The sequence below is a fragment of the Alosa sapidissima genome, chromosome 3 (assembly GCF_018492685.1).
Source record: "Alosa sapidissima isolate fAloSap1 chromosome 3, fAloSap1.pri, whole genome shotgun sequence".
In the NCBI taxonomy this organism is placed as follows: domain Eukaryota; kingdom Metazoa; phylum Chordata; class Actinopteri; order Clupeiformes; family Clupeidae; genus Alosa; species Alosa sapidissima.
In genome coordinates, this window is record NC_055959.1 from 39,346,486 (window position 1) to 39,364,334 (window position 17,849).

At 40.3% G+C, this 17,849-nt stretch overlaps 1 protein-coding gene across 7 annotated transcripts; it reads left to right on the forward strand.

The window, feature by feature from the left end:
• The first annotated feature begins 583 nt into the window (after positions 1-583).
• On the forward strand, positions 584-16,768 carry LOC121705652 (cytochrome P450 2K1-like). Of its 7 annotated transcripts, none has more exons than XM_042086782.1 (10): positions 584-652; positions 2,187-2,422; positions 3,045-3,207; positions 4,375-4,524; positions 4,940-5,100; positions 10,444-10,623; positions 12,888-13,029; positions 14,353-14,537; positions 15,262-15,403; positions 16,399-16,768. In XM_042086782.1, exons 2-10 carry the CDS (start codon positions 2,219-2,221, stop codon positions 16,584-16,586), a joined length of 1,515 nt encoding a protein of 504 aa, XP_041942716.1. In that variant the 5' UTR covers positions 584-652; positions 2,187-2,218; the 3' UTR covers positions 16,587-16,768. The 7 variants fall into 7 exon arrangements, with proteins under 7 accessions (XP_041942716.1, XP_041942713.1, XP_041942714.1 ...); XM_042086779.1 differs by having other exon boundaries at positions 599-681; XM_042086780.1 differs by having other exon boundaries at positions 603-681; positions 2,154-2,422.
• Positions 16,769-17,849: the final 1,081 nt, after the last annotated feature.

The window sequence follows — 17,849 nt, forward strand, 5'->3', positions numbered from 1 at the left end:
TGATGGCTGTGCTCCCATGGTGCTGTGCAGTGTGTGTGTGTGTAGTGTTGATGTTGGTTTTGGTATGAGTGGTTGCGTTTGCCTTGTCATGTATGTGTTAGCTGGTATAGTCTTGCTTTATGTTGTACCTCATGTGTTTACCCCGTGTATTGTATGTGACTACCCTGTTTGTGTATCGTGCTTGTTTAATTGACCTCCTTTGTAATGACGTTCGTGTGTTTTGGTGCGTAACCAATAAAGACCATTTTGAGACAACCTTGCAGTTTGTTACAATATTTCTAATTTTAAACCAAGATCAATAACCTTTGATGTTTTGTACTTTTGGGGAGAATATGCCCCTTGGAACTACAGGCCTATTTGTTATACTGTGTCATATAAATCTGGGTCAAAGGACCCTTGAATGGAATTAACATTAGAAGCACCATCATAACTAGAACTGCCATAAGCGGTCATTTTGCCGTATGATTTTAAATTCTACATTCAACCAGCCGGACTGTATTCTTTTTCTTTCTTTAAAGGGGTCATTGTACATGCAACTTTTCAACATATGACCAGCAGGAGCAATTCTGCATGTCCCAACATTTCTATCTTGCTGTGTGTTTGAGCGAGAGAGAGACAGCGACACCATTGCATATCCAACACAGCATATCAGGTACACGGGCTTTGCATTTGTCAAACCGGGTAAGATGAACGTCAAATTCTCTTTCCATTCCTCTTAATAGGCTTTACGTTCGCGGTAAAACTTACCTCTTTAGATTTTCTGACCAAGACATTTATTTACTCCCAGTTAACTCCTGTAGTTCGCTCCTCTGCACGCTAATATTATTGTAGGCAAACAATAAACATTGTAACATTGTCAGTGTCAGAGGGTTAGTCAACCAAGTTGGCTATTTAAGAATAAAAGCAATAGACTTTATCCAAATAGCCTAAGTAATTAGAACAGAATTGCCAATATTGAAAGGGGAGTTAAAAAGAGTTAGCCTAATCAAGAAAGACCATTTGGGAAAATAGTCCAGTGTCGCGGAAATCCATTTCAGATAGCGATTTGAATGCAGAGAGGGTCGAACAATTACTAAAATCACGTATTGCGTCTTATCTATCACTCAAGCTGTAAAACGATCTAGAAATGTGTATTTGAAGGCCAAATGTGTCGGCTGCGCATTAAAGTTTGGATAAGAAAGTTGACGTTTTTATTTCTCCTTTAGACACTTGCTACGTGAGAATAGGAAAGTTTCTATATCTTTGGTCTGATAACTTCGTGTTTTGGCTTTCAACCTCTTCAAGAAGTCATCATATCCACTCGTAATTATTTTGAAGACATTTTTTATTTTAGCCAAGATATTTAGCAGAAGAAACAGCCACCTAATCAGTTGTTGCTGACCAGATTCCTCGCGGAGATTACACCCGATGCAAGCTGGGTTTAAATATTAGTAGCCTATAGCCCTCTGGCCTGCGGCCCGCCGTCTATTGGCTGTGAAAAATAGGCCAAAGTTACTTGACGACCCCTGCTATAGCCTATCTTTGTATATAATTTGGTCTGTGGGGTATTATAAGTTGTGTGTGGGGTAACCTACATTTGCCACTGGTGCTTCAGATGTGAACACTTTAGCTAAGCAAGATTTACTTCAAATGTGTTACTTTCATTGATATAGGCTAGGCCTATTATACAATGATTGTTTTACAAATTATGCCTGAATGTTCTCTTCATCGAAAGTTCTTTTCCATCTACACTCAAATATCAAGCATGATTTTAATGCATATGCAAAGGCCAATCATTCTGATACTGGGTGATTCCTAATATAAGACATGTTGAAGCTTTTGAGAACACTGTTGTTGTTTTACAACTTTTATTGGTGTCTTATTGCTTCCCAAGCCTGCCTCTGAATCTTTACCTCTCTATTATCAGTACTCGACCAGGAATACAGCATATTCAGAATACAAGAACATAGGCTACTCAGTATCAACATGGAGAGACACATGCATTGCAATTTACAAATGATTTTTAGCCTTAGGAAAATATTGCAAACATTCTCATGCTATCTGTGTTTATAACCCTTTGTGAAGTTAATTGTTGATCTATTAAACATGACTGTTAAACCAGCAGTTAGGCTACCGGTACTCAACAAAACTGCTTTCATCTGATTATTCTGTAGGAATTTTGAGAGACTAAAACTTCACTTTTGTAGACTGTCATCTGTGAAGCTCTACTTGTACATAAATGGCTGTACTCGAGGGAATTCTCCAGATATCTGGCACATTCCCTCTGCTGATTGCGGTGCTGTGGCTGCTGTTTGTCTACCTGCACTTCTCTGGCGGGAGGGGCCCAGAGGAAGGGAAGGAGCCTCCGGGCCCCAAAGCATTGCCCTTCCTGGGTAACCTGCTGCAGCTGGATCTGAAGCAACCCTATAGGACACTTTGTGAGGTGAGGAATTATGTGGAAACCATGACTGTGATTGACTAGTGTCTTCTTTTGATGATTTCCGTTCCGTTCTGTTTTTTTTTTTTTTAAATTAACTAATTTTAATACCAAAGCTTGTTCAGTTTTGTATGATTCATGTCACCTCATACCAATTTATTATGCAGCTTTTATATAATACCTTAGTAGTGTTTAACACATTGTTTTAAGGTGATATGGCTGAATGAAACACATGTCACTATGGATATATTGTGGCTGATATTTTCTTGAAGCCCTTTCCCAAAGATACAACACTACAAAAGTACACAAACAATTGTGTTGAAAACAGTTTGTGTTGTTTCCTTTTTTAATTTGTTACACAATAGGCCTATGTGTTGAAAATAACACAACTTGCGTTGCTTTTTTTTTTAAACAAATCTCGGTTTCCAGATAGGGACAACACATTTGCTTTAAGAGTGCACTGTTTTCACTATTTGTTTTAGCTTATGTGGGTGTTGAGACCTTGAAAACACTCGAGGAACAGATTGAAAGGGTCACCACTATAGGCTACCGCTACAGTATGCATTAATATTTTCTTCCAGTCTTGCCGTTAAATGTAGTTGACATTTGATCCTTTTATACCCGGCAGCTCTCCAAGAAGTATGGGTCCGTCTTTACCATTCACCTTGGTCCTAAGAAAGTGGTTGTCTTATCAGGATACAAGACTGTGAAGCAGGCACTTGTGAACCATGCAGAGGAGTTTGGAGACAGAGATATCACCCCTCTATTTCATGATATAAACAAAGGGCATGGTAAGGCTGAGCTCTGAATTGGAGTTTGACTGACCAGAAATCTGGTTCACTGCAGGCCTTTCTTTTTTAATTTGTGCAATGTTCTTGATCTGAGGTGTATTTGGGCAACAACAAGTTATTATAAACTACCGGTATATATATATATATATATATATATATATATATATATATATATATATATATATATATACACACACTTGGAGCAGTAAGCTGGGAGCCCACACACAGGGTCCCCTTAAGGCGAGGATCACATTAGCCAGCGGCAAGCCTAACACAATTCTCAGACCATGATAAGTTCTATCTCGTTCCTATGGTAACACAAACAGTTTGCCTTAACTGACAATTGAATACGCTCGCGTTGCGCTTTGAAAGTTGAACCAAGTTCAGCGCTTGCCACCGTTGCGCTGCCGAACCATAGAGAACAATAGCAAACCTGCCACCGTTCCGCTGCCAAACCATAGAGAACAATAGGAAAGCTGCAGCTTGCAGCTGGCTAATGGGGGTTAGGTGCCTTGCTCAAGGGCACTTCATCCATGGATGTGGATAAACGAGAGCTGTTTTAATCACTTCCCCCACCCACATATTTCCTACCAGTCAGGGATTGACCTGTTGTCAGTAAGTGTGTGATTATAATAATCAGCACACAAAACAGACCAGATCACAAAGATCCTGTTTCACCCACGTTGGTTACACCTATTAAGCTTCTAAAGCAGCCATGGCCTACTGGTTAGAGAATCAGACGGGGTTGGATCCTCGCCCGGTTGGAAAATTCTGGGCAGGGGGAGTGACAGCGCTCTCCCATGTCCACACTCCGAGGCACCTAACCCTCAACTGCTCCTCGGGGGCCACAGCAGTGCGCAGTGCTCCAGGTGTGTGTGTGTGTGTGTGTGTGAGTGTGAGTGTGTGTGTGAGTGTGAGTGTGTGTGTGTGTGTGTGCCCACTGCTCCTTGTGTGTGTAAGTTTTCACTAACCACAGATTGGTCAGTATTTAACTATTTATCTCCATTCATTCATTCATAGAGAATTTTGGAGAAGATCTCCATTGATTAAAATATTTTAGTCTTAAGATTAATTCATGTGTGAGAAACTGGCTCAAACTAAACATTGTCAAAATATCAATAACAATAAAAGACAAAAAGAGAGGCCCGGTCTTACTGTTCTCTTTAGGGATCCTGTTTGCCAATGGAGACAGCTGGAAAGAAATGCGGCGCTTTGCCCTCACGAACATGCGGGACTTTGGGATGGGCAAGAAAGGGAGCGAGGAGAAGATCATAGAAGAGACTCAAAGCCTAAAAGATGTGTTCGAAAAATTCAACGGTAAGTTCACAGAGAAATAAGGTGATAGTACACTTTTTTTTTATCCAAAGCAACTTACACATGTCAATTATATTACGAGTGCTACTGTCCCCGGAGCAGCTTGCTCAAGGGCACTAACTTTTCAGGCATGATAGCCTAGCTCCTTAACCACTACGCTACCACCACATAATACATTAGCCTAGCTGCTTAACCACAACGCTACCATTTGACCAAATTTAACTTTTCAGGCATTATAGCCTATAGCTCCTTAACCACTATGCTACCACCGCCCCATAATACATTTGACTAAATGTAACTTTTCAGGCATTATAGCCTAGCTCCTTAACCACTACGCTACCAGCGCCCCATAATACATTTGACCAAATGTGACCTGAGTTCACAGAGACTGTACTCTTTTTTTCTCTACATGGTGTAGGTGTGGCATTTGACACAACACAGCCAGTGAACTACGCCGTCTCCAATATCATCTGTGCCATTGTGTACGGCAGGAGATTTGAGTACGACGACCCCAAGTTTAGGGCCATGGTCAAAAGAGCCAATGATAACATTCGGCTCACAGGCTCTCCTTCAGTACAGGTATGCATTTTCAAATTAGACCAGTATCTTGCCCTCACAGAGTTCTACTATTGTTTTCTTTCTACGGCATTCCAGTTGACCGTGCACCTTTCATATGTAGTTTCAGGCCAAAAGTCTTCTCTCTGATCACACATTAAACTGAACCTTTTCACTAGGTGTTCTAGTTGTGGTCTCTTAGCAGTTCTTAGTTTCTAAGTATGTAGAAATGCAGTGTAAAAGCTTTAAATTTACAAGTAGATGGGATAGTGTGTGCACAGATGAACGTGATAGTTACTGATTTAAATCCTACACAGTGAAGTTTGAGTCTACTCTAATCTGGCTCAATTACATGAAGAAATGCACTGATAGTGCTATGTATGAACATCCCTTTTATCATCTATCTGCAAAGGGAGTTGCTTTGCCTTGCCACAGACGGCCATTCTTTAGTCCATAGTAAGCAATAATTAGTTTGGTAGTATGAGTAATTATATGATATCTATTTTTGCACATATTATGTAATATGTATATTTTAAAGGGGAACTATGAACTGAACTTTAACCTTAACTAAACAGCTTTGGAATCATTAAAATGGTTATATGACTTGTTTCGGGTTGAATGGTGGACGTCTTGCTTCCCCCAAGCACCTGTGAGCGGAAAAACCGCCCTTGCAACTTTGGACCGGCGGGCCGACGGCCTCAAGAGACAGAAAGTCTTGCAGCCTCACAATGTAACAAATTGCTTTACTATTTGTAGCGATGGAGTTTCTCATTCGTCATGGCAGAGCCAGCGAAAAGAAGCAGGAAGCGAGTAAACCGTTGTCAGGGGAACAGGGAAAGAGGAAACGGCAGACTAACCGAGGAGTGTCGTCAAATATCTACTCCGAAGCTGTAGGGGGAGCTCTGCAGAGAAACCTGCGAGCAAAAAGCGAGAGAACAGCGAAATTGCCAAAGGGCATAGTATAACACATACATCATTTGAAATATCCACAATGATAGCTGAGAGTTACAGAAAGTGGCAGGCTAAGGGATTAAAATGTAACCAATATGGTTTAATCTGTATCATTCTACAGAACGGAAGGTTGAAAGGTTCTAATGTGTCTGTAGTAATGGGTGTTGTGTAGGTTCTAAGACCTCTAATGGGCAGTGTTGGGAACGTTACTTTAAAAAAGTAATTAGTTATAGTTACTCACTACTTGTTCCAAAAAGTAACTGAGTTTCCATGCTAAACAATTACATTCCCATATCCAATCTACCTTTTATTGGCAAAATTATTGAAAAAGTAGTCTTTAATCAATTAACCACCTTCCTAACATCAAATGGGTATTTTGATTACTTTCAGTCTGGTTTTCGGGCAAATCACAGCACTGAAACAGCTCTCATTAAAGTTTCCAATGACATACGCCTCAACACAGATTCAGGTAAAACATCAGTCCTAGTGCTACTGGACCTTAGTGCAGCATTTGACACTGTTGATCACAATATTTTACTACACAGACTAGAACACTGGGTTGGATTTACAGGCATAGTTATCAGCTGGCTAAAATCATATCTACAAGAAAGGAGCTTCTTTGTTGCCATCGGAAACTGTACCTCAACACCAACGTCCTTGATCTGTGGTGTTCCCCTTGGGTCGATCTTGGGGCCACTATTATTCAACCTCTAAATGCTCCCACTTGGACAAATCATTCAAAATAATTTGATTTCATATCATAGCTATGCAGATGACACACAAATTTACTTAGCTCTATCACCAAACGACTATGGTCCTCTTGAATCTATGTGTCAGTGTATAGAACAAATCAACACCTGGATGTCTCAAAATTTTCTTCAGCTGAACAAAGAAAAAACTGAAGTAATTATATTTGGTAAAAATGAGGAAAGACTTAGGGTTGCCACTCTCCTTGACACAAAAGGGTTGAAGGCAAAGGATACTGTTAAAAACCTTGGTGTATTAATTGACAGTGATCTAAATTTCAACAGCCACATGAAAGCAATAACTAAATCAGCTTTTTACCACCTCAAAAATATTGCCAAACTCAGAGGGCTGATGTCAAAACATGACTTAGAAAAACTCATTCATGCATTTATCTCCAGCAGGGTTGATTACTGCAATGGACTGTTCACAGGCCTTCCTAAAAAGACTATTAAACAGCTTCAGGTGATACAAAATGCAGCAGCTAGGACTCTAACAAAAACTAAAAGAACTGAGCACATTACTCCAATTCTTAAGTCCTTGCACTGGCTTCCAGTAAGTCACAGAATTGACTTTAAAGCACTATTGCTTGTTTATAAATCAGTAAATGGAGCAGGACCTAAATACTTGTCAGACATGCTTCAGCAGTACACACCTTCTTGTCCTCTCAGGTCCCAGGTGAAAAACCTGCTAGTAAAACCTACAGTTAGAACTAAACATGGTGAAGCAGCTTTTAGCTGCTATGCGGCTCAGCTGTGGAACCAACTTTCGGATGACATTAAAAAGGCCCCAACTGTAGCCAGTTTTAAATCTAGACTTAAGACCAAACTGTTCTCAGACGCTTTCTGCTAACTGTGCCGAGTTACAAATTCTGAATCTGCCTGGATAATTATTCTACTTTGTCTTTTATTACTTTTTTTACTACTTTTGCCTTTGATCTTTACCTTTTAACTATTCTTTTATTGCCCTTCTATGCTTTTATTTGTTATTATTGTTTGGTTTTGTTTATGTAAAGCACATTGAATGACCTCTGTGTATGAAATGTGCTATATAAATAAACTTCACTCACTCACTCACTCACTTGAGTTAGTAACTGAATTACTCTATGATAAGAGTAACTCGTTACCAGGGAAAGTAACTATTTGAGTTACTGTTAAAAAGAAAAAGTTGTTTTGTTGTGAGGCAGAAAGATCTAGCTTTTGCTGCTTGGAGGACTTTACTCCGAGTCCTTCTTAGTGGATGGATGGAAGGCAGTGGAAGGCAGTGTTTTGGCCACTAGCTTTAGATGCGTGTGTGAGATGCTTCATTAAATTAGAGTTGCTTACAACGGATGTCGACAAAGTCTTCGCTCCTGGACATAATGTACACATTACATAGTCAAGTTTATTTATTTATTTACAATTCAAAACAACCTGTGGTTGACCAAAGTGCTCAAAAAAAATAAAAACAGATAAATAAATAGATAATAGAGGACAAAATGAATCAAGACACAAAAAAAAGCACAACAGGAAAATAAAACTAAAATAATATGTTCATATATATAGCCTATAATTACATTCCACAATTCATTTAAAAGCCATTAATAGCATTATGTTCTTTTAACTTGGCTTTAAAAGCACCAATAGTTGGTGTAGATCTAATGTGAAAAGGGAGGTTGTTCCACAACTTGGGCCCAGCTACTGAAAAAGCACGGTCACCTTTATTTTTTAGACGACTCTGAGGTACTGAGAGCAGTAGTTTATCTGATGACCTCAGAGTTCTGGGAGGGCAGTGAAAGTGTACAAGCTCACTTAGGTATTGGGGAGCTTGTCCATTTAAAGCTTTAAAGACAAAAAGAAGAATTGTGTAATCTACTCTAAATTTCACGGGTAACCATTGCAGAGATTTCAAAACTGGAGAAATATGTTGTGTCTTTTTAGACTTGGTGAGCAGCCTTGCAGCTGCATTTTGCACCATCTGAAGTCGGGATAGAGAGGACTGAGTGACACCAAAATAAAGGGAGTTACAGTAGTCCAGGCCGGATGAAATAAAGGCATGAATCAATATCTCAGTCTTTGAAAGAAAACATAGTTTTGGCTTTACTTTGATTTTTCTCAAATTTAAAATCAGGGTCAAGTAGAAAGCCAAGATTTCTTGCATAAGGTTTTACATATCTGGCAAAAGACCCTAGTTCACTAATTGCATTATTTGCAGCTTCATGTGAACCAATTTCTGTTTTGGATTCATTCAGTTTTAAAAAATTGGTGGACATCCATAGTTTAATCTCTTTTAGGCAATCAAGCAATGGGTTTAGAGCACCAGAGGAACCACATTTAAATAGGAGATACAGTTGTGTATCATCCGCATAGCAATGATAGGATATACCGTGCTTTTTCATAATTTGACTGAGTGGCAACATGTACAGTGAGAATAAATTACAACTAAGCACTGATCCCTGTGGAACACCATAAAATAAGGGGGCAGATGAAGGTGAAGTATCATTGAAAGACACTGCAAAGGTTCTTCCCTCTCAGGTGTTTTAGAAACAAGGTAACCATTTCAGTGCAGTTCCTGAAATTCCAACCCAGTGCTCAAGGCGCTCTAAAAGAATGCAGTGATCTACAGTGTCAAAGGTGGCGCTAAGATCTAGCAGCATGAGTAATGCACAGTTCTTTGCATCCACAGATAGGAACAAGTCGTTACATGCACGTTCTTGCCTTTGACCACAATGAATTTGAAGTAGTGCTTATATCTCCACCTTGAAAATGCCCACTTTTCAGTGTAAAAACACTGGCTCTGATTGGCTATCATGAAACATGACTCTGCCTTAGCCAATCATAATCGCTTACGTCGTTATTAACCCACCTCCTCACTAGCTGTGAGCCAGGGGTGCGTTCGGATTACACAGTTTATTCAATCAATGCATAGTAACGCACCGCATTTAACGTCCAGTAACGTTAACGGTGTTGTAGCGACGGGAAAAGTAATTAATTAGATTACCCAGTTACTGAAAAAATAACGTCGTCACCCCAGTGTTATTCCAAACACTGCTAATGGGTGTTGTGTTCTAAGGTGTCTGTAGTAATGCGTGTTGTGTAGGTTCTAAGATGTCTGTAGTAATGGGTGTTGTGTAGGTTCTAAGATGTCTGTAGTAATGCGTGTTGTGTAGGTTCTAAGATGTCTGTAGTAATGTGTGTTGTGTAGGTTCTAAGGTGTCTGTAGTAATGCGTGTTGTGTAGGTTCTAAGGTGTCTAATGGGTGTTGTGTTCTAATGCGTCTGTAGTAATGGGTGTTGTGTAGGTTCTAAGATGTCTGTAGTAATGTGTGTTGTGTAGGTTCTAAGGTGTCTGTAGTAATGCGTGTTGTGTAGGTTCTAAGGTGTCTAATGGGTGTTGTGTTCTAAGGCATCTGTAGTAATGTGTGTTGTGTAGGTTCTAAGGTGTCTAATGGGTGTTGTGTTCTAAGATGTCTGTAGTAATGGGTGTTGTGTATAGGTTCTAAGGCGTCTGTAGTAATGTGTGTTGTGTAGGTTCTAAGGCGTCTAATAGGTGTTGTGTTCTAAGGCGTTTGTAGCAATGTGTGTTGTGTAGGTTCTAAGGTGTCTAATGAGTGTTGTGTTCTAAGGCGTCTGTAGTAATGGGTGTTGTGTATAGGTTCTAAGATGTCTGTAGTAATATGTGTTGTGTGCTGTAGCTCTACAATATGTTCCCGTGGTTAAAGCCGTGGGTAAGGAACCTGAAACAGATACTGATGAACGCTGAGGTCCATGAGGAGGAGATGAAGAGGATCATCAGAGATCTCCAGGACACGCTCAACCCTCAGGAGCTGCGAGGCTTCGTCGACTCCTTCCTCGTCCGCAAGCAGAGTGCCGAGGTGAGGCAGGCAATCGACAGGGCAGTACATCCTACCAATTGCTTAAGGTTATGATGGTGCACGCTGAAACCTTGGCCATGCAATCACATTACCAGTTTCTAATGATCCGATTGGATGATTGCGACAAGTTGCTGGGTAACAATCTCAGTCTGCTGCTACTGAGAAAGAAGAGTGATTTTCGGAGTACAACCATCTTTATTATTCTGGATTAATGCAACTCACCCATTGAACAAAAAAGGAGGGCCGGCTTGTTTTCGTTAGATAAAACTGTATTGTCTACTTTATTAGCAGTAACACGGTCTGTCAATATATTGCTCAAGCTGTTGCCCTGAGCATCATCAGCTGTATGTTTATCTGTGTGTAGGGTTTGTGCCCTCTTTTATGCTATGTTATGCCAGAGTGCCAGTTTTGAGATTTTCATTCGTCTTTCAGTTATTGATTTCAGTTTAGTTTTAGTTAGTTTTACATGTGCAAAAGTAGTTGTTTGCCGAATGTTCTAGTCTTATCTTTGTTTTTATGTAGTTTTAGTCTCAGTTTTAGTTTTTCAGTTTTTATGAGGAATGTCTTGATTTAGAGATGCCCAAAAAGATACAATGAAAGAGTCAAATCTGATAAGGCAGTGTCTCGAATTCAAACAGAACATTTAAGTTAGTTTTGCATTGTTCATTGTCGTTTTTATTTAGTTCTTTTTTTTTCACTGCTAGTTTTAGTTTTCATAACAAATAATATTAAGAGACATCACATAGTCAAGCCTGCTGTTGATCCAGACATGACTGGGCTGTGTCTAGGGAGCAGCTTTAAATCCCCTCAGGGGGAGACTGATAGCAGAGGATTTGACCTTATTGAAGATAATCTAAATAAGAGTCATACTGTATGATCATGAGCCTTTGAGGGGTTTATGCTGGGAAAATGCTGTTTGCACATACAACTGTGAAATTCAAATGGAATTGATCTGACAACATGTATGATACTGTACCTAAAGGAAGGTTAAAGCTGCAGTTGGCAAGATTTTTTTGATCATATTTACTGAAACCGACACTATGCTCCGACAGAACAACATAAATCAGCCGGTTTTAGAAAAAAAACCCCGCACTTCTACCTTCACCTAGGGATGTAACGATTACCAGTATAATAATGGTAAACCGCGATAAAAATGTTGACGATAATAATTACCGTTTTCATTTCAAACATCATGATTATCACTGTTGATTACCACGGTGTGGAAACCGTGTGTTTAATCCTTCCCAGCTTCATCCGAGCCTGCTTTTGACATACAGTAGGCCTGGTACAATGGAACAAAACTGGTACCCTACTGATTCTGTTGTCTAACTGATGGTTTTAACTACGATTCGGATTAGGCTACACCTGATTTTAAAAGGCGGAACTTTTTCACCGCAAAACGTGCACTGTATCGTGTAGCCACTCTGCGTCTTTTTATGTTCGCGTCCACATTAAATCCATTCCACTCACGTTATCGGGAGAATACAGTAGCCTAAAGTTTTATTTTGAACGCTTACTTTGTTCTCACTCATTGCATCCAAATAACAGAAATAGCAAACTCCAGGTTATGGTAGGGTAAGTTAAGCTATAAGCACATAGCCAATTAAACATGAAGAAAAAAGTGAACGGAACACTTTTTGAAACTATTTCAGCTTGTGTAGGCCTATCAGTGCTTTCTGAACATATTGAACACACTTTTAGAAATACCGTGATAATACCGAAAACCGTGATCATTTTGGTCACTATAACCGTGAGGTTAAATTTTCATACCGTTACATCCCTACCTCCACCTAGAGCTTGTTATTTGTTTTGCAAAAATCCACAGCTCCCAGAGCAGGGCTGTGTGAGATCTGACTGTCTATCGCAGTCTGGTGCGCACTGACGAGCACACACTCGATGAGGGGGTGCTCAGTGGTAGTAGGGGAGGGGCATGAGATTTGTAAATATTCAACATTTTGGCAAAGTCCCCTCAATCTGTCAGACTTGCCAACTGCAGCTTTAAAGAGTACAAAGACATAATGCAGACTGGTGTACAGGGGGTTTATGACTGCACATGTACACATGACTGTACAAATATGCAATATGTCTGTAAGAAACTTCAATATGTTTACTGATTAGTAGCAAATCTAAATTACATTTGAAGACTTATTGTCTGTTCAGAATAGATGTTATATTTTTTTAATCAGCATTTTTCACATTGTTTCCCTAATATGTGTTTAAAAAAAAAGACAAACAAAAGACATTATTATCCTTGAATCCATTAGGAGTCTGGCCAAATGGACTCCCTGTTTCACGAGAAGAACCTCATCTACTGCGTGACCAACCTGTTTGCAGCTGGCACAGACACCAGCGGAACCACTCTGCGCTGGGGGCTGCTGCTCATGGCCAAGTACCCCCACATACAGGGTAAGAGGGGCACATCAAGCCCCATATACAGGGTAGGAGGGGCACACACTAAGCCCCACATACAGGGTAAGAGGGGCACGCCAAGTACCCCCACATACAGGGTAAGAGGGGCACACACTAAGCCACACATACAGGGTAGGAGGGGCACATCAAGTACCACCAGGGGTGAAAGTAAGCCGGTACTGGCCGGTACGGAGTACCACTAAAATATTTGGAGAGGGTACGCCGTACCGGAAAGAAAACTATACTGTCTCTGAAAAATATAGCACTTTCAGCATGACAACACAACTGCTAACGTCAAATTACCAGAAGCAACACGTTTCCCCCAAAATATATTTCATATACATTGTTCTGAACTGAATCTGAATTGTGTCTAAACCGTGCAGCTGGACAGACAACGAGCAAGCTATAGCGCGCGTACAGTAGCCTACAGTAATTGCGCCAACGTGCACTGGTATCCAAAGTGTTTTAGCAGACGGACGTTTTTTGGAAAGTCTCCCAAATAAAAAAAAACATACAGGCTAAAGAAAAATATGTTGATGTTTAAATAGCCTATTCTGGTTTTATGTGTGCAGTGTTTTGCTGGAGAGACAAGAGACAGACAGCGCGTGTACGGCTTAACCAGATCTTGCGCAGCAATAATGAAAGTGTTTTAGCGGACAGAAGTATGTTGCAGTCTCCCAAATAAAAAGGCATGACTCAAAGAAACGTGTTTCATGATATACAGTAGCCTATATAAAAAAAAACGATTGGAAGTGGGAGCGAGCAGAGTAACTAGGCTAAATAAATAAATAAAGGTTGAAATTAAGTGTTTGCAATTTATTCATAATCAAAAACAGATACAGGTGGGTTAAAGGGTGATACTAGAGTGATAAGAAGTCCTAGTGAATGCTTGATAAGTAGACTATAATACAGTAAATAAACAAGTAAATAAATAATAAATAATTAGGCTAAGTGAAATTTTCGGCGCGGGCTCTGCGCACGCATTATGACTCTATATGATAGTACCACCAAGAAATAAAAACTACTTTCACCCCTGAGTACCACATACATGGTAAGAGGGGCACACACCAAGACACACTTTTATTTTTGTAATAGTTTGCTACTGAGTTGCTTGACATTCATATTTCATACTGATGGCTAGTGGATGTTAAACTGTGCTCTGCCTAGGGACTCAGATCTAAGTTAGCGTAAGGTGTAACTCTGGCACAATACATCAAATCGCAACAACAAGAATTATAAATGGTCTCTAAAAAATACAATTAATAAATAAATAAATCCAGGCTACAGGTAAAAAAGTTGGTGTTTGTTTTACTGGCATAGAGAGAGTCCATGAGGAGATTGATCGGGTGATTGGTGGACGCCAGCCTACAATTGGGGACAGGAAGAGCCTGCCCTACACGGACGCCGTGATCCACGAGATCCAGAGAGTCGCCAACATCGTGCCTTTAAGTCTCCCTCACACCACCAGCTGTGATACTAACTTTCAGGACTTCTTCATCAAAAAGGTTTATGTTTATATATATATATAATACTGTTAGTGCCTTAGTAACCTTAGTTTTGCCATATTGTATTTTACTGTGGGATTGTGTATTTTACATGAAAAAGTGTAATAAGTTAGCCTAGAAATCTAGACGCACCCTAGCGGCGGCAAATTAATTTGCTCAGCCTGTACGTCTAGTAGAAAACCATAGGGATTTCGATTGGCTGACGCCGTGGACGTCATCCAATCACAGCGCTCTATTTTGTTAGAGAGTCTTAAGGCGGGCTTAACAGGATGACGACAGTCCTGCGACGGTGAACAACAAGGAAGGTGGCTATGGCAAACGAAGAGCGGTTGTTTGAATCGGCGTTGGCGTCAACTTTGGAGGAGTTAGACTTGTGCTTTTCTTTGAAAGTTGAGCAACACAATGCACTTAAGTCATTCCTTTCGAAGAAGGATGTATTTGCCGTTTTGCCGACCGGATACGGTCTGGCTACATCATCCTGCTCTTTGTTCTGATTGGTCGTAGCGCTGGCCTATTGCATGCCTAGGCAGTTTGAAAGACAATTCTCTGCCCGCCCCTTGGATTAAGCGAGGTGAATGGGTCGATTCCAGACTATACATTTCAATGATATAGGATGGCCCTCCAGGCTAGTAATAAGTTAGACAGTGCTAAGAAATGATGGTATTTAGATCTCCATACTTTCTCATATCTATCTATCGATTGGCTTCCTCTGTCCTTTCATCAGGGCACCACTGTGATTCCTCTGCTCACCTCCGTGTTGAGGGATGAATCTGAATGGGAAAAACCTGACACATTTCACCCAGAACACTTCCTGGACGACCAGGGCCAGTTTGTTAGGAGGGACGCTTTCCTTCCGTTTTCTGCAGGTACACAGTGCGAGTCAGTCATGCACTTAACAAGAGGTAGTATGCTGTTTTCTGCAGCTACACAGTGCGAGTCAGTCATGCACTTAACAAGAGGTAGTATGCTGTTTTCTGCAGCTACACAGTGCGAGTCAGTCATGCACTTAACAAGAGGTAGTATGCTGTTTTCTGCAGCTACACAGTGCGAGTCAGTCATGCACTTAACAAGAGGTAGTATGCTGTTTTCAAATCCTGTGGTATAAAGTGTGCCCATGATAACCAGGCCCCTTTGTTAATCTGTTTTTTAATATTCATTATTAGTTTTAATAATAGAATGTCCTTTATTTTCAAAATGTAACGTATTAACAGTATAGGCGATGTTTAATTTAATTGTATTTGCCAGCTTGTGAATGGCCGTGGTATCTTATGTTTGTGTTGTCACTGACCACTCCAGCCATGGCCTACTGGTTAGTGCTTCGGACTTGTAACCGGAGGGTTGCCGGTTCAAACCCAGACCTGTAGGAATGGCTGAAGTGCCCTTGAGCAAGGCACCTAACCCCTCACTGCTCCTCAATCGCAGCTGTTGTAGCAGGCAGCTCACTGTGCCGGGATTAGTGTGTGCTTCACCTCGCTGAGTGTGTTTCACTAATTCACTGATTGGGATAAATGCAGAGACCAAATTTCCCTTATTGCTTTTCTAAAACTGTTACTATAAATACCTGGCAAAGATTCATAAAGTAAAGGTACCGCAACAAAAAAATATAACTTGAGTTATTCCTAGATAATCATTCTTCCGCCAAGAAATATATTTCCTCTATCTGAATGGTTGCCAAGCAACGTCGAGACGCAGCTACTTTAACTTTTGTATCAAGTTATGGTTGCGCAGTAATATAGAATGAAATGCGGTCAAGGTGTATGTTTTTGCTGCATTTTACAACGGCATTGAACGTGATTCAGCCAATCACAGTCAAGGACCGGAACTACCAGTTTTAGAATAATCCTTATCCACTCTGTCTCAGGTCGCAGGGCGTGTTTGGGCGAGAGTCTGGCCAGGATGGAACTCTTCCTCTTCTTCACAACTCTTCTTCAACGCTTCCGTTTCACTCCTCCTCCCGGCGTCTCCGAGGACGAGCTGGACCTCACACCAGTTGTAGGGCTAACCCTCAACCCCTCCCCACACAAGCTGTGTGCAGTTCGGAGATTTTAAGGGTCATAGGTGACAACAAGAGAAGGTGCTATACAAGCTATATTAATGTGTAAATGATAAAATACCAATAACCAAATCATACCAATTCATATTAGCTATATAACATGTCTATAATGGTGCTGTATATACCTTCATGTGCTGTGAATGCAGTTAAAATGCATTAAATATTACTATATACCATGCCCCAAGAGGGATGGTGCTGTGAGAAATCGCTTGCATGTATGAGGAAAAGTGGCACGGACTGTGGCTGCCTGTTGCTATTATACAGTATGGTTGAAAACAAGAAAAAGGGCCAAAATAATGAATAGCCCATTCACAACAGTTACAGAATAAGAAATGTCTTAAATATTGCGAATGGTTTCTATATATTGCAGAATTAAACATGGGATAAATGTCTGTTCCTACTGTAATAACAAAAGGAGTTCAAATATTTTCTACAATGAATGAACAAATATAATGTGACTGGATGGGTTTAATTAAAGGTTGCCTTGACAACCTTATTTTGACCCCACAGCTGTTCACACATGCTCCAAATGTTTATTTTTTTTAATTTGCACAACACCTTAGATGGAAGCAGGCACAGACTTGCATTGGCATTTAGCCAATGTTTTAAGAATGCGTTTGAAACATGTGAATGAATGAATGAAAAAATCAAGTAGGCCTTGTGTGTACAGTAGCTAGCCTCACACAGTTCTTCACAAAATATAGTTATAGAGTATTGCGCTACTTCTCAACCTCTGTATCTGGAATTAAGAAAATGTTAATTTTGTTCTTACATTCCTTGTTCTTTGTCATGACACTTTATATGGGCTTATTTTGAAATCAAGCTCAGGACACACATAAACATGATTGTTCCCCCTGCACCAATAATAAAAGCATGTACGGAACAAAAATAATAGAATTAAAAGCAATAAAAGCAAATATTCTTTGTGTGTGTTTTTTTATGAATAACGAGATGTGTTGAATCACCTGCAAAAATATTTCTCTGAAAACACTATACTTCATGGTGTGAGAGAAGTACCAAATCTACAGATTAAGGTGGGGATCACATTGGCCAGCGGCAAACGGCAACGACAAGCACAACGCAGAGCTCAGACCATAAGTTCTATCTCGTTCCTAATTAGCACAAACGGTTGACAATTGAATACGCTGGCAAAAAAAAAGTTGAAAGTTGAACCAAGTTCAATGCTCAGCTTGTTCAACGCTAGCGCTGCCACCGTTCCGCAACTTATCAGCACCAGTCTCCACAACACTGTTTAGAAA

Excerpts from the sequence above, each read along its gene's own strand:
- LOC121705652 (XM_042086782.1), top strand. The coding sequence starts at position 2,219 with ATGGCTGTACTCGAGGGAATTCTCCAGATATCTGGCACATTCCCTCTG. Across the intron at positions 2,423-3,044 it reads CCTATAGGACACTTTGTGAG|CTCTCCAAGAAGTATGGGTC; the intron begins GTGAGGAATTAT and ends TATACCCGGCAG. Across the intron at positions 14,538-15,261 it reads AGGACTTCTTCATCAAAAAG|GGCACCACTGTGATTCCTCT; the intron begins GTTTATGTTTAT and ends TCCTTTCATCAG.